The 17,598-nt window shown below is 42.4% G+C and overlaps 1 protein-coding gene across 2 annotated transcripts in view; it reads left to right on the top strand.

The window, feature by feature from the left end:
* Window positions 1-17,598, top strand: part of LOC111952939 (tetraspanin-9-like) — a 303,733-nt gene that overhangs the window by 264,099 nt on the left and 22,036 nt on the right. For both annotated transcript variants that reach the window (XM_070435279.1, XM_023971974.2), the window contains 2 exons: window positions 1,684-1,875; window positions 4,645-4,719. In XM_070435279.1, the coding sequence (XP_070291380.1) occupies window positions 1,684-1,875; window positions 4,645-4,719 (267 nt within the window). The remainder of the gene's footprint in view (window positions 1-1,683; window positions 1,876-4,644; window positions 4,720-17,598) is intronic.

Here is a 17,598-nt window from a genome sequence, read left to right as displayed (position 1 = left end):
TCTGCCCCAGTGGGCCAGCCCCTCATCAAAAAACCTTCACATAACCATCACACAACCCTCACAGACCCCATTCTCATACACACTCGTATATACACCACCAACTGTCTTAGACCCACTCTCATATGCACCGCCAGCGTGGAAGGCGTTTGTTTCTTTTTTACTGTATGTTGTGAAAGGTCACACTTTGATGTGGCTCTTAGATGAGGGTGTCGATGATGTTGAGACGGGGTGACAGAGCCATTTGTCATCTCTGGATGCAAGCCAAATCAAATAACATTTTATTGGTCACATACACATGGTTAGGAGGTGTTTATGCGAGTGTAACGAAACGCTTGTTCGTTAAGTGCTCATCGCTTAGAGTTATTGAAGGAGCTATTTGTCAGTCCAATTAACCAACTCATTTAGCTCGGGGATACACTGTACGTATGATTCATTATTTTGTTTTTGTCTAATTCTCTTCAGAAATACGAGTCCAGGTTCGCCTGTGTTCCTGTGTTGGGGCTGCAAGTTTGCAGGTTGGTTAGTGCACAGTACACGGCTCAATAGATCGCTGACGGGCGTTAATGTGTTCAGGAGCACTGATGTGTTAATGTCTCGAGATGACTGCACTGCCAAAGACATCCAGTGTCAAGAGTTTTAAATGTACAATGTACACTTTCCCTCCACAAGGAGGGAGGGAAAGGCAGAAGGGATGGAGGGAGGTGCTAAGATTTCCCATGGCGTCTAGCCATATTTCACCTCATTGTAATTTGTTATTCGTGACAAGATTGCATTGGATATTTAATTATATTAGGCGGAGTGAAAATGTCACCACTTACCTACCCGCTGATATTTCACTGGGGCCAGCAGGCATGGCGGGCTGCAGCGCAGCACTGTCTGCCCAAATCATAGTATTAGGCTGTCTCAAATGACGAGAGCTCCATAAGCCTCTGGTCAAAAGTAATGCAGCCAGTGTCTGTTCTGTCTGCTCTTACCTCTCCTGGATGGGCGGAACATCCACAGACAGAACCCAGGCAGCTCTCTGCCAATCAGGCTCTTCCAAAAACACTGCGGTGCATTAATGGAGTGCATGCTAGATCTGAGAGACTTTCAACAAGGCCCTGCAGAGTTGAGTCTCTGTAGAGGGCAGTGGACTGTAGAGGAATTCCAGCCCTGGGGAACTGCTCCCCCTAGAGGTGTGCTGTATCCCTACAAGTGTTACAAGCCTAGACTACATTCAGTGTGTGTGTGTGTAATTCTGTGTTTGTTCTATGTCAGTAAGCTGCTCAGACCTGCAGAAAGCATTTCTGCTCCTAATTTCCAGTGGAGCTCTTATTGGTTTAACAGAGTCAGTTCATGTTCTGTAATAGTTGTAAAAGCTCTTGTTTTGTGGGTGTTTGGGATGGATGCTGGTGCGTAAAGGGAGGTCTGCCTACCGACACAGCCTTTCTGAGGATATTTATATGGTCCCTTTGATTTGTACTTTGTGAAGACTATGACAATACACATTTTCTCGGGGAATATAACATTTTGCATTATGTGTGAATATGCATGCTCGTTTCGGTACTGCAAAGAAACTGTGGAAACATTGGATGGCATGTTTTCTGCCGACTCCAATTCATCCTGAACAGATATTTCTTTGTGATGAGTCTATTTCCTACCTGACTTACCTGGTTTCCTCTCTTCTGATCTCTTGCGTTGCAGTTGTGTGGCTGTGGGCTGCTCGGTGTGGGCATCTGGCTGTCTGTGTCCCAGGGCAGCTTTGCCACCTTCTCGCCCTCCTTCCCGTCGCTCTCCGCTGCCAACTTGGTCATTGCCATCGGCGCCATCGTCATGGTGACCGGCTTCCTGGGCTGCCTGGGTGCCATCAAGGAGAACAAGTGCCTGCTTCTGACCGTGAGTTATGATCTCTCTCTCTCTCTCACGCACACACACACACGCACACGCACACGCACACACACACACACACACATTAAGTCCATCAGGCTGCTGCAGCAGGAGGTGGAGGGGGTCCGTGCTGTACAACTGGGCTCTTTCAGAGAGCTGCCGGGGAGTAGGCAGAGACTGGACCGTCTGACCACGAATGACACTGACCTACCGCCTTTCACCATTGCTGCCGCTGTAGGTGAACGCCAGGAGGGTGAGGAAATGATCCTATCATTCAAGACTCCGGAGCCGGGGGCCTTTTGCACATCCAGCAAAAAGGCTCTGTACGCAGTGGCTGTGAAGGTGGCTGAGAAAGACCATCTCCATGGGCTGAGGGTGGCCCGGAGGGTGTTGGGCCCGGGTTTTTCTCTGAGAGGATGTTGGCGCTCTCTGTATAAGCCTCCAATAGAGAAGCCCACTGCTGATCTACAGTGGAGGGTTATTTACGGCGCTATCGCTAAGAACAGATAGGTGTCACACCTTGATCCATCAGTGGGGAGGGGGTGTCTGTTCTGTAAGGAGAAGGAGACAGTGTAGCATCAGTTTCTTTCTTGTTCCAGGCTGGTAGGGTTGTTTTCTGTCCTGGGTGGGTGGTGTACAGACCTAAGGTTCGGGCTGACTCTGGAACTATGTGTCGGCGGGCCTAAATATAGTATAGCCAACAGGCAAAGGGACTGCCTAGTAAACTACCTGTTGGTGCAGACAGAAATGGCGGTGTGGAAGACCAGGAAACATGTAATGCAGGAGGCGGGAATCACGGATCCCAGAGCTGTGCTGCTGGGGCTGTTGTGGGCTCGGCGGGCAGGTGTACAGTATATGGGTGGCTGGTGTACGATCTGGAGGACTGTGTAGGGGTGTGGGGCATCAGGGGGATTATTTACAGTGGACGTGGAGGGGGGCTTGGTTCTAACTTTCTAGGTCAGTTTAAATGAAGAAACGTTTGTGCTTTTAATGATGTAACTATTGGGCCAACAAAGACATTGTTAAAATAAAACAAATCTCACACATACACACTCACAGCAGCCTTATTTGTATTACTCTTCAAATGGGTCATCAGTAGAGCAGCCAGGCTAACGAGCTCAACGGGGAGTTGAATCTTCAGTAAAAACCTCAGGGGTTCAGAGAGAAAATTCGACCCGAGCGCCAGCCGCTGCGGGAGTCTCCATTTCTGAAAATGAACAGTAACCCATCAGCTCTCCTCCATGGCCATGGCCACAGCCTGATTGAAAGATGTGTCCGTGTGAGGACATGTGTGTCACTTACATGATTGAATTATGTAGCGCTCATAATGGCACATCCATTGTATTGGTAAGGAAAAGAATTGAGCGCTCTGAATTATTTAACAAAAAGAATACTCTTGTTTGTCTCTAGACTCATGTTGTTCCTGAAAAAGTCTCAAGAGTTTTATCTCAAGTTTGATTTAATCAGCAAAGTTTGAAAATAGGTTTATGTAACTGGATGCGAAACTTTTAAAATCAACTTAAAAATGAGAGTTGCGGAATATCAAACATCTCCAATCCCTTGGAGAAGCTAGCACACGCCTCAGTTAAGAGCATACCAAATCCTCCACATCAGCACAGCGGTAGGTATACACTACCTGCTTTAACAATTTTGTGAAGCACGGGGAGACAGAGAGAAAGAGAGGGGGGGAGAGAGAGAGGAAAAGAGAGAGAGAGAGAGAGAGAGAGCGGGAGAGAGGGAGGGCCTGGATCTCAGTCAGAACACCATAGTGATAAATAATGAACTCTGATGTAAAAGTTTCATACCACATCTCTGTTAAGTCATATCAGATTGAGCCAACGGGTATTTCATATTCGCCCAAACCTGGAATGTTTTGAACAGTCAGTCTTTCTATCTGTCAGTCTGTCTGGAAACATCAGAGTGAAGTTAGCCCTCCTGGGGGCAGCCAGATCTGAGGTACCGGTCTGACATATTATTTGTGAAGTTCTTCTGTGAACAAACTCCCTTTGGATTAGAAATATTTGAAATAGATAAAGGTCAGAGAACCTTTGCCGTCAGGAGATTCAAGCTAGGCTAGACAAGTTGAAAGAGCCCATCGCAAAATTCAAGGCAAGATTGAAATGTGTAACACACTCGGCTGACATTGCTGACATGAAAGTGAGTGTATGCACGCACAGACACACACGTACACACTCGCACACAAACAAACACACATCGTGTCTGTTTAAGCAATCAGAGCACCAACATTGTGTCTATATAATCTGAACATTTACACACCCGGAGGAAATATGACAAACAGACTTTGTGGGACCTGTCAACAAAAGACTAAAGATTCAATGAAACAATCAAATGCTGACCTGGCCACCGACAAATTCAATAAACAACTGTCCGTGCATTTTTCACTGTGATCCTTTTTCATATGAACCATGACCCAAATAATAAATCCAAACAAACAGGGCAAAATGAATAGAACTCTCCTCAAATTGAATTTCTGAATCTGCCGGTTGATGCGCTCCCATGCTGTGAAGAAGGGATAGAGTCAATATTCAGCTGAAGGAGTGAGGAGATGCTGGGCTACGTGGGAGAATCTGTGGAGGAATTAAACCTCCTCCTCGGGATGTTCACTGGCCCCCAGGCACTCACCTTCTCTCCCTCGCTCTCTCTCTTTCTCTGTCTTTCTCTCCCTCTATCTCTCTACCTCCCTCTCTTCATTTCCCTCTCTCTGTCTCTCTCTCATTCTCTCCCTCTCTCTCTCTCCATCTCCTCTCTCTCTTGCAGTTCTTCATTGTCTTGCTGATAATCCTGCTGGCAGAGCTGATACTACTCATCCTGTTCTTTGTGTATTCAGATAAGGTAAGGATCTTGAATGTCCCCCCATGTTAACCTATGATACAGTATATTATATGATCCCATGTTACACATATGAATGTAAATGTGCTGAACGACATCAGAATTCACTTAGCATGTAACTACTTACCATTTATTGACGTGAAAACGGACATGAAACATGCAGACATGCTGCATGTTTGCCACACACACACACACACACCACCCACACACACACACACACACACACACACACACACACACACACACACACACACACACTCCCCAAATACCTCAAGACACAAATGGTGTCATGTACATAAGCACGGCCCAGTTGTTCCATGCTGAGAGTGTCCTCAGTCTCCTCTTTAAAAGACACTTGTCTCACAGCGAGAGGTTAAGCGTCTTCACCCCACAGAGGTGACCCCCGGGGTCAAAAGGATCACAGGTCAGCCCACAAAATGCAGTCTCACCCCTGGGCAAATGGCTCAGTGTTATTAGTCCTTAGCTCTGTCTTAGCCCCACTCTCCTGCAATATGTCCCACTTACTCTGAAGCTGTAGATCAGCGTTTCCCATGACCCCTAGGGCATGGGGTGGGGTTTTGTGCTGCTATGTATGGCCAGGGTCTGAGAATCTGAGAACATTGGATGGCATGTAAAGCTCAGGAGGTTATTGACAGCCATGGGTGAAGTCAACCTATAAATGTCCCCAGATAGATGAAGCACCCAAGCCTGAGGCAAATGTTTTGTGTAGGTCAAATGGATCAGCAACAAAATGGTGAAATGGTCCTCTCTTTCCAAGGACATTGTGTGAGTTAGATTTTTATTCTTCTTTATATTCAAATTCTTTGGAAATGAGGTCATTGTTCAAAGTCAGCCTCTCCGACAGATACAGGAATTCATTTATCATTTAGCACCCAATTCATTGAGAGATCTGGATCTCTCCCTGTCTCCCATGCAGGCAGCAGGCATGCACCATCGGGAATAAATATGTCTGCCGTCTATAAGCGTCATCTTCAGATATCACCAGCTTAACGTCATAAACCCAAACAAAACCTTTCCAAAGGATCTTATGGGAGGGTACTTGACTTGACAGCAGTGCAGCAGTCTCAGATCATCTGTGAAGGTGTAGGGTGATCATCAGTCAAAGAAGCCTGGGCTCGTATCCGCAAAGCATCTCAGAGTAGGAGTGCTGATCTGAGATCAGTTTTGCCATTTATATTATCAAGGATGGACAGGGGAACCTGGGCCCAAGGAGTAGTGCTAATATAGGATCAGGTCCACCTGTCCATGTAATCTAAAAGGCAAAGGCATTCCTACTTTGAAACACTTTATAAATACAGGCCCTGATCCTAGATCAGCACTACTACTTGGAGAGGATTTGTAAATACGGGCCATGACGTTATTTGCTGTAAGGCCCGACTTTATGCTTTACTGTAAGAGTCGTCTCAAGGCAGGTTTATGAGTCCTCCATCTCCACAGATTAGTGTGTTTGTATCTCCACTTGCACATTAAAGTTAGATGAAGTGATGATAACACTGATGGCCTGAAATGTATCAATGAAATGTGAAGCTGTTACTGCAAATTGCTAGTTATTGAATGTGGCATTTCTCGCTCACATCAGACCAGGAATGGTTCACCACAGGATTTTTTAGACTGTGTCTTCAGATTACATGAGGCTACCAGGGTTGAGGTAAATCTAATTTAATTTGAAATTCCAATTACATTTTTGAATGAACTCATGAAATCAATTCAACAATCTTCAAGTTAAGGAATTGGAATAAGACTGTTTGAATTGTAATTTAATTGTAATTGTAATTGTTATTCATATGGGCACAGAGGACATCAAACATATTTTGACTTTATTTTTAAAGCTGTCCAGAGAGGACGTTGTTTTTATAGGCAGAGGCAACTCATTCCATTCTGAGGCTCCAGTATACAAGAAAGTACCTTTCCCAGCATTACTCCGGAACCTGTATAAGCACACATCAGCAACACCTGATCTGGTGCTATGATTGTGTGCATCCCTAACACGAGGAAAGTAATCACTTAGATATCTGGGCGCAGGACCATAAATACTCCTGTAAACCAAACCTAGTCTAATCTGGGACACCCAAGGCTCAACAGGCAGCCAGTTTAGTTCCTGAAACAAGCTCCTGCCAATGTGAGTACGTGGACTCACCTTCAATACTACCCTGATCAACTTATTCTGGGCTATCTGGAGCTTCCCCTTCATAAGTTTAGATAAGCCCCCAAACCAGGAAGTACTAGCATAGTCAAAATGGCATTGAATGAGGGTAGTAGCTAGCACTTTCATGGAGTTCTTATCAAGCAGCTTGGACTTTCTAGCCAAAAACTTAGTCCTGGCATTAACCTTCCCTAGCACCTTATTGGCCATGCTCACACCTCCCAAGCTTCCATCAAGGATACATCCCAAGTACCTAACAGAGGTTTTAGTAGTCAGCACCTCACCCCCTAACTCCACTCTGATTTCAGACAACCTACACAATTTAGGTCTGGATCCAAAAAGAATTGCTTCAGTTTTGCAGAGATAGCTTATTATCTCCAAGCCATTTGCTAATGTTAGTAAGCTCTGTGCTAAGTATGCTCTCCAACATAGTTTTACTTTTGACACCAGAAGTGTAGAGTCATCCGCATAAAGAAAAAGATGGCAAGAACAAGCATCTTTCATATCATTAATATACAATAAAAACAGCAGAGGCCCAAGCACCCTCCCCTGCGGAACGCCACAACTCATTGGTTTTGCCTGAGACAGCGAACCATTAACCTCTACTACTTGCTCTCTTCCTGATAAATAGGACTTTACCCAGCCTAGAGGGATACTGCTTAACCCCAGTGCCTCCAGTTTGGAGATTAGGAGACAGTGGTTAACTGTATCAAAGGCCTTCTGTAGGTCAAGCAGTACCATTCCACACAGATTTCTCTCATCAATCTCTTTCCTGATGAAGTCAGTCAAGTAAAGTAGACATGAATCAGTGGAGTATGTTTTTCTAAAACCCGACTGAAAATCATACATTAGACCCTGTTTGTTAACATAGTCATACATGTTCTCCAGGATCTTTGGTGTTACACAGAGAATAGATACAGGCCTATAATTCCCAGGGCCAGACTTTATCCCCTTCTTATACAGAGGTATAACTTTAGCTTGTTTCATGTCCCTGGGAAAAGTGCCTTGTTCAAGTGAGAGATTAACAATATGCGTAATACAATGGCCAATTTGCTCAGCAGAATCTATTAGAAACCTTGCAGGAATATTATCCAGGCCTGTGGCTTTGGAGCATTTAAGCTCTGCCAGCATACTGACTAGTTTGGCTGTTGCTACCTTTGCAAAAGAAAAAGAGTTTGGCTGAACCCCTAACTCTACATAATACTTCTGGACTTGGTTGCTTCCATACAAACCAGAACTGGTGGGCAGCTTGCTAACCAGCTTGCTGGCAACAGAAGTAAAAAAAGAGTTGAATTCATTGGCAACCTCTGCTTTTTCATATACCATCTCCCCTTTGATGTTCAGTCCAATACTGTTTAGTTTGTTTTTGGTAGTACTACTACAGCCTAGTTCCTTAAATGATTTCCAAAGCTTTTTAGGGTCATTTTTGTTTTCAATAATTTTCTCAGCAAAGTAACCCCTCTTAGCTTCATCCATCCTGCTCTGTGCTTCATATCTGTGACGTTTATATAGGACAAAATCATGCTGCTCTTGAGAGTTCTTAAATTTCTTAAAGGCCTTATTCCTTGCTTGGATAGATTCTAGAATCTCATGATTAATGGGAGCCATCACATTCACCACATCAAGGAATCTACATTTAAAGGCTTCCCAGGCACTGTCTACCCCTACACTATCTAGCACAGGTGACCAGTCAATTTTACCCACTTCCTCCCTAAACTTTCCTACACAGTATTTTTTGAGTCCTCTGATTCTAATGGTTTTGTGACACTTAAAAATATCTTTAAAAATCCTCCTTGTGCAAAATGTAATAAAATGATCACTGATTCCATAGACTATTACTCCACTCTGCGATATTTTAGATTTATCAGACACCAATATTAAGTCAATCGTACTTTGCACTGTTTCACATATCCTGCTGGGATCTTTTATCATTTAGGTCAGAGCAAGTGATCTACAAAAGTGCATAAATACATTGTGGGTTGGGCTATTCTTTTTGCAGACATCAGTATTGAAATCCCCTAACAAAATGATTTCCTTCAACAGCGAATCATTACAGTTTGACAACACAATTTCAAGACCTTCATAGAATGTATTCTGCTTGGGCGGCCTATAACACACCCCCAACAAAATCGGCTTGGTTTTGGGAAGGCAGATATCCAGCCAGACAATCTCCAGATCAGCAGTTAAATCCGATCTGACGTTAAAAGCAATGTCTGATCTTACAAACGCACATATCCCCCCAACGTTCCGATTCCGATCCTTCCTGACAACAGAGTAATTACCTATCTCAATTTAGCTCATCTTAATCAGTAAAAAAGTATTTTACACACGTGTCCATTACATTCTATGCAAGAATGCATGATTTATCACCAGTACTTGAAAATGTGAATAAAACAGTAAATACGTTATGCTCCATACATACTGTACATATGGTATTCTACAGTAGAAACGACAACACGATATACAGAAAATAAGGCACTTACTTTGATAGGAACGCACACATGTCCAATGTTATTATTTGAAAGAAAACACAATGAAGGCAATGCGGGCGCCAGCCAGAAAATGTGTCAGGGGGAAAAGTTTGTGGAAGGCCTGTTCTGACTATAGATGCGTTAATGTCTGCATAATTAATATGGGGAAACACTGGGGACGTATTTGGGCTCTAGTCGAAGAGAGAAGTTTGTCAGACTCAGTAAAGCCTCAAACATAAATTGACCTCAACAGTGAAATGGGCTACTTCTTATGTGAATTAATATGGAGGCTGAACACACCTCAATTCAAACTGTTCGAAAATAAAACTTGTTAGAAAATAATTTTTGATTGACAAATTGAAACATAGCCTATAGATAATTAGCAGACAGCGTGCCTTGGTTTGATGGCAGCGTGGGTTAACTGTTCTGTTGCGTAACAATCACATTTTTGAACAGTGAGTGTACTCTTAAGTCACGTGCATAAAAACTCAAACTGTGGCGACTGTTAGAGACATTTGGAACTCACATGTGAAAAGGTTAACAGAGTCGTTAGAGATTGAGTTTTAAGAGTATTTTTTTGCGCCTACCTAGCTCAAATTCGAAACGTCGGATTAAAACGAGACAGCGTCCATAAAGTTACCACTGGTCTTAAAAAATGCCGCATTAACTAAGTTTGTAGGCGCAACAGTTTTTATTAAATGTATAAATTATAGCTCTCACGTGCACATTTCCGTCCGTTAAGAAACAACGATGTGATACCTTTTTGTAGCTTCAGCCGAAACTCAGAGTTCTAACTCCTGGTTGGTTGCTCGGCAACAACACAGCTGCTTGCACCATGCTGCCAGTCACAAGAAGTTTATGCGAACAAACCTAGACTACTGTAAATAGCTAGCTGAGATTAATCAATAAATGCAAACAGATATTTGGATTAGAGGCAACTAGCCTCTAACTAGCTTTCAGTCAGCTGAAAACTAGCTAGCAAACGAACAGGCAAATAAAGATAGCTAGCCTATGAATGTGGTTTTGTTTTGATTAGCTAGCTAGCTAACTTAACGGTATACCCAACAGATAAGAGCTAACATTGGCTAGGTAGCTAACCAACAAGCGAGGAAAGCTAGCTAGCTATATTTTGCCAAATACGTTTTTTCACATAAGGCTAAAGTCATCATGTGTAAACTGCTGATCTAGACACTTGTGTGTAATCGGAGCACAAACAAATATGCACAAATAAACTAGCGGACGTCCTTGGCTGCTATGATAGCCAATTCACTTTAGCTAGCTAAGTAACCTTAGCCAAATTAAGGCTGTAGCGTTAGCTAACTTGTATGGCCAGTTCATGCACCACAATATATAATACTTTCTTACACAAACTATAACTAGTTAGTTACATTAAGTTTAAACTCACCAATCTTTGGGAAACTGCCATGCTAATCACGTTCATTTGCATTGCACAGACCAAGCTATGGTAACATCAAGACGAGGTAGCCAGATTTCAGACAGGGCAAACCCTGCAGTTAGCTACGCTACATTTCCTCGACTAAGAACAACCAAGACCACTATAAAAAACAAAGCTAAGAAAACAAATTGCTTTGTTAAGAAACAGTAAGTTAGCTATGTTGAACCACATATAGTAAATGGTTGAACCCCAAACGTACATGTAAATAGAACCTCAGTTGTGCATGCTTACCAGACTGACAGCATCGCTGTTTTAAACACCTGTAGAATAAATTCCTGCTCCGGCATAAACTCTCTCTCCTGCCGTCTTGACATTTATAATACAAATGCGTGCCGACTGATCTACACAGTGTCAAATTCCTTTTCAGTGTGTTCACAGAAAATCTGAAATCGCCATTCCAGAAGTAAAATGTAGTCAGGGGCTCCACACGCTGCACCAGGTTAAAACAACATCAGGATCATTGCTTGCTTACGTGACTTGCTGTGTGCCAGCCTGGTCTCATAGACTAGATGTAACATAGTAAATGTAAATCCAGGACCCTGAAATTAGTATGATATGTTACATTTGGTATAGTTACAAAAGACTTAAAGGATAATTGTCCTATTTCTGAAGTAAATCAAAAAAAAAATGTTAATGGCATGTTATAGAAGGGTCCAGACACTTTTTTTGTGTGATTTGTCTTGTTTTTGACAAACTTACTCCAGCTGCGATTCACTTCCTCTTTGCTCATTGTGCAGTATCAGGGCACGCGAAAGACATGAACAAAAGCACCCAAATACATCCTTTTAACAATTGACACGTTCTCAGTATAATGATGTAGGACCGAGTTTGGGAAACCCTGCCCTACGGGACTACCCAGGGACACAGTGATTTATGGCAAAGTGGCAGATTGTGGGCATGCGCCTGTCACAGAGAAATGCCAAAACCAGCTGGTTGACAGAGCACTAGGCCATCTCTATGCGTTTGTTGATGTCCTCCTCCCACTGGAACATCTAACTGCATGATGTCAGAGTAGACCACCGTTGTCCCAGGGAACATTCAGATGGACTACCTCCAAATCAGCTTGCATTTGACACACCGAGGGGGATGATTATGATATATTCACGGTAACAGCTCACCTTAGCGAGATATAACTTTTAAGAACCCTTCCATTGAAAACAGTTAATCCATATTTTGCACTCCTATATTCATCTAGCCAGCTACATTGTGCAATCGCATAGTAAATATTTTCTTCAGTCTTTGTTTACTTGCTCTTGACAATTTTTCAGTGGTATTATGAGCTGGGAATCTTGTCTAAAAATAAAATCAACATTGTGAGGGTTCACAAGGATAAAGGAATAAAGGAAATTCACATGAACACCACAATGCCTATTCCACCCATGCTCTACCAAGGTTTTCCAGCACACAGCTTTGACCTAAAACAGTAGCTATGTTGTTATTGTACTTCAAACTATGTGTAGGCAGGTTGCTTAGGATTCAAACCTTCTCAAACAGCCTAATTCAGGCTCTTAGAGGAGGTGCTTCCGCAATAATGTGATTTGTACCGCATGCAATGTAAAGTATTGGATTCTTCACGCACCACAGTAAAACATTATCCCATTACGTTACCTTCTCATTGTCACGTTCCTGACCTATTTTTATGTTATTTTGATTATGTTTAGTTGGTCAGGGCGTGAGTTGGGGTGGGCATTGTATGTTGTGTGTGTTTTGTTTAGTCTATGGGTGTTGTATTGTGTATGGGATAGATAATTGTGAGGTTGTCTAGTTATGTCTATGGCTGCCTAGATTGGGTCTCAATCAGAGACAGCTGTCATTCATTTGTCTCTGATTGGGAGCCATATTTAAGGTAGCCATAGGCAGTAGGCTTTTGTGGGTAGTTGTCTTGTTTAACGTTTGTTGCTTGTCTGTGCACTTGCGTTATTTAGCTTCACGATCATTTGTTGTTTTTTGTTTGTTTGTATAGTGTTTTTGTTTCATGTTCATCTTCGTTCATTTATTAAAAGAAGATGGCTTATTTTCCTCATGCTGCGTTTTGGTCCGAATCTCTTCCACACGATCGTGACACTCATGCTTTTAATTAAATGAAAGCAAGCCATCTGGCTTGATTGAGCAGTTTTGTCTTGTAGTAATGTGGTGTATGCCTGTATTTTCTTAAACCTTTATTTTAGCAAAACATGTTATTGAAAAAAAAAAAAAACATAATAACATCCTTTTTTGGTCAGTAGGTGCCCAATATAACAACAGGTATGTTGGACACAATAGCTCAGATAGATAAAGCCTGTCTGCATTCCTGATTTCTGATACTATTAGCTTACATGAGTAATATTGAATTAAGCTCAGAACTACTTGTGTTTCAAACATGGCCCTGTTTTATCAATTGCTGTGCTTATCGAGGGACAGTTCATTACCGCTGTCAAAATAATGTGTAGCTTATGTTATGTTTGTACTTGTATTTATTTTTGAATCCTAAGCAACCTGCCTACACAGTTTGAAGTACAACACCAACATAGCTACTGTTGTAGGTCAAAGCTGTGTGCTGGAAAACCTTGGTAGAGCATGGGTGGAATAGGCATTGTGGTGTTCATGTGAATTCCCTTTTCAGACAAATGCCTTTTCTCACTTAAAACATGTATTTTTTTGTTTTATCTACAATTGGAGTTGAGACAAATATAATTATCTCTGAATTCAAAGACTTACCTAGAATTTTAATTGAATTAAGTTGAATTTAATTAAAATTGAATTTGTGGCATTAACTCCATACCTGAAGGCTACTGTATCTGAGAATTGAATGGAGATCAGGCCCTGGACATATATATATATATATATATATACCTCTCTCTCTCTCTCATTTATATATATATATATATATGAGAGAGAGAGATGGGGAAAGCCTAAATATAGTATGCCGTGTTACGCTCTCCCCATTCCCAAAAGATGGAATCGTTAATTTACCAAGGCTATTTGATCTGGAAATCACAGACATGCAGACACTTTGGCAGCATTTGGCAGTCTATTAATAGAGGCTCCAAAATTGAGATTTCGATATTATTAAACCATGAGTGATTATGCTCTAATGTTCATGAGTATGTCAATTTACTGGAGTATGGAAGTACCTTTCTAGCCTGGAATCTAACTGATATGCTACATTTCACCATTGAAACATAGCATATCAGTTTGGATTTCAGGCTAATATCTTCCCCTCTCATGGTTGCTCTGCAGTGGAAGTCTTGCTTCCAGGTATGGCAGAGACTCAGGTACGCCTCTTTCCACTGCAGAGTGCTCTATAAGCAGTGCTCTATAACAGTGCTCTATAAGCAATCACAGGCTTCATCTCTACTCCAGTATTCTACTACTGGCCCTGCAATGACCCACCATCTGATTACAGTAGATGGCAAGGCAAGAGACCAGATTACACCCATCCATCTCTAACGCTGTGACCTCATTCTGGGTGAACTTTAAAATATATATATTTCTATTACAAATTTCAAATGTATAATTGCAGCAGTAGTTCCTTTTTTTACGAAAAATAGCGCCAACCGCCCTCCCTAAAAAGATTTGGCATGGGATCCTCAAAAAGTTCTACAGCTGCACCATCGAAAGCATCTTGACTGGCTGCATCACTTCTTGGTATGGAAAATGCACCATCCTTGATCGCAAACTGCTACAGAGGGTATATCACTGGGGGTGAGCTCCCTGCCATCCAGGACCTCTATATCAGGCGGTGCCAGAGGAAGGCCCGAAAAATTGCCAAAGAGTCCAGCCACCCAAGCTATAGACTGTTCCCACTGATGGCGTCCCACAAACAGTACCAGAGCACCAACAGGCTCCGAGACCGTTTCTTACCCCAAACCATTAGACTGCTAAATAGCCATAAGACTGCTAAATAGTTAATTCATGGTTAGCTGGATTACACCTTCATCTGGCTGGCTGGCTAGCATAACCATTAGCATTAGCGTTAGGAGGCATTTTATTTGGACTGGTGGGGGCGGGGCCCTGGGACCAGTTCCAAACTATATGACAGATATGGGTTGGGACACAGCCTGGCTGATTGTCTTACTGTATGTGAGGACTGGCAAAGGACACTGGGTGATGCACTGGGACAGGTTCCAAACATACAGTAGGACCCAATCTGGTGACAAGTGAGCACTGGAAAGGGGACGCTCAGTCCCAATTCAACACATGTGACTGATACCATGGAGGACCCAGCCTGGCTGAGTGTTGTTGTGCCAGCTCTTAGCATGGGCACCCATGCCTGTCTGTCTGTGTCCTAGAGTGTCCCAGGTGGTGTAGCTGTGTCTCAGTAGCAGACCTGGGTTAAAACACTATTTGAAATAATTTTAAAATGCTTTATCTGGGCTTGATTGATCTTGCCTGTCTCAATGGAACCAATAGAATAGTAGCAAAAGGGCAAAACCATCTGGCAATTAATGGCAGGCTAGAGCAAACGCTAAAAGTATTTTTTAAATTCTGAATAGTATTTGAACCTAGGTGTGCTCCGTAGCAGCCCTGTCCAGGTAGCGGAGTGTTCAGTGCCCTGTGGATATAGCATATGCTGCAGGAGCAGGTCAGGAGAAACAGGTTGAAGGGATTACGGTAGGATTTGACAGTGGGGATTTGACAGTGGGGAGCTCTAAGAAATGTTGTCTGATCACAGTTCTCCCTCAGTAAGCATTAAGGCACCTCAAGGCCACAGTAAGCTGTAAGATGTGTGGTAAATACATAAAAAGCTGTTGTAAGCTATTTTTGTAGCTCTTTTTATCTTAATGTAACCTCATTTGTCCAGGTTTAGCTAGCTATGTCATTTAGAGTTTTTAATTCTTGTTTTCAATTACCATCTGGTGAAATGACTTGAAAATGGGGATATAGTAGAGGGTGTGAAACATATTGTTAATCTTAGATTTTTCCCCCCTTCAAATGGTCAAATAACTCAAGCATAGATTGGTAACATAGAGGCCATGAGTAACATGAGGCCATGAGTAACTTGTTGAAAAAGAATGGCACTGATTGGCTTATAGGTGGCGCCGTTATAAGCAGTCTCTCTTAAACCCTCTTATCCGCCTCCCCATTTGACATAGAGACTTCATGCTGCACACATTTGCCTCAAGGACCCATAAAGTCCTTCAGGATAGATTTTCCTCCAAATTCACTGTGTAGGCCCATGGTACATCTCTAAACTAGGGAGTTTTTATATATATAAAAACAGGATATAGCTAAGCAGAGGCAAAATCCTAGTGGAAAACCTGCTTTCCATCAGACACTGGGAGATTAATTCACCTTTCAGCAAGACAATAACTTAAAACACAAGGCCAAATTTACACTGGAGTTCCTGAGTGGCTGAGTGACAGTTTGACTTAGATCTGCTGGAAAATCTATGGCAAGACTATGGTTGTCTAGTAATGATCAACAACCAATTTGACAGAGCTTGAAGAATTTTTTAAAGAATATTGGGCAAATATTGTACAATCCAGGTGTGCAAAGCTCTTAGAGACTTACTCAGAAAGACTCACAGCTGTAATCACTGTCAAGGGTATTTTAAATAACATGTATTGACTCAGGGGTGTGAATACTTATGTAAATAAGATATTTGTGTATTTCATCTTCAATAAATTTGCAAACATTTCTAAAAATATGTTTTCACTTTCTCATTATGGGGTATTGTGTGTAGATGGGTGAGAAAAATGTTTTTAATCAATATTGAATTCAGGCTGTAACAACAAAATGTGGAATAAGTCAAGGGGTATGAATACATTTACATTTTTACACTTTAGTCATTTGCAGACGCTCTTACAGCAGTGAAACGCTAATGCTCAAAATCATCTGCAATCATTGTCAGAACCAATAGTCAGATTCAGTCCAGATTTTGTATTTAGACTCATGATTACACATAAAGGAAGACAGTTCCTACATGATAGAGCTCTTGCTTTGTTATCCAACTGATCTTGTGTCCTGTGACACCCGTTCATTGCTGTTCGTATATATTCTTTAACATTTTCAAACATTATATTCTACTTATAAAGCATTGACACTAAGAATGTATTCTGACATCTGCTTGCATTCACGTGGCCATAGTGACCCAAGCCCCAGAGAGAGAAAGCCATTGTGTTCCATCACAGAGGAGAAGCATGGTGTTCCATGACAAAGGGGTCAGAGTAGCCAGACATCCCCCCCAGGTCTGTAAGTCATTAGTAGGCAGGGGGTGTTAGTGTTCCTCGCTCTCACACTGGCTGTCTGCAGTGTGACACGTCACAGACATCTAGCAGGGGGCCAGACATCATAGGCCCAGTGTCCCATTCTGACAGCAGTAGTGGCGTGTATTCATGGTTGCCAAGGGAAGCCAGGCTTCCTCAAAAAATGTACCATAAAAAAAACATAAAATAATTTATCTTTCGTCTCTCTGTGTTTTCAGAATTTTCCTTCAATTTTGCAAGAGGCTGAATGTATCTCACCAGAGAAAGCATCCGAGCAAGTGAAACAGCACCCCTCTGCCTCTGTATTTGCTGGCCATCTATCTGATGCGGTCTGGTCAAAAAGAGTATTACATTGTTGCCGCCCGTAGCATTGAATGCAAGGAAAGCCAAGAAGCATTTGGCCTCCCTTGATTAAAAAAAGCATACAATAATACCCAATCAGCGTTGAGATAAACTGAGTGAGCTCAACTGGTCCGGGCGCACCAAAAACAAGTGTCAGCGGGATGCCGTTTGGATTTGGCTTCACTCTTATCAAGAGAAATACGTCATTGACAGAAAAAACTTGAATTGTTGCATCTCGTTGTTGAATTGTTGTTGTTCTCC

This window comes from Salvelinus sp. IW2-2015, linkage group LG26 (genome assembly GCF_002910315.2).
Source record: "Salvelinus sp. IW2-2015 linkage group LG26, ASM291031v2, whole genome shotgun sequence".
Taxonomy (NCBI): domain Eukaryota; kingdom Metazoa; phylum Chordata; class Actinopteri; order Salmoniformes; family Salmonidae; genus Salvelinus; species Salvelinus sp. IW2-2015.
This window is presented reverse-complemented; position numbering and strand designations above follow the sequence as displayed.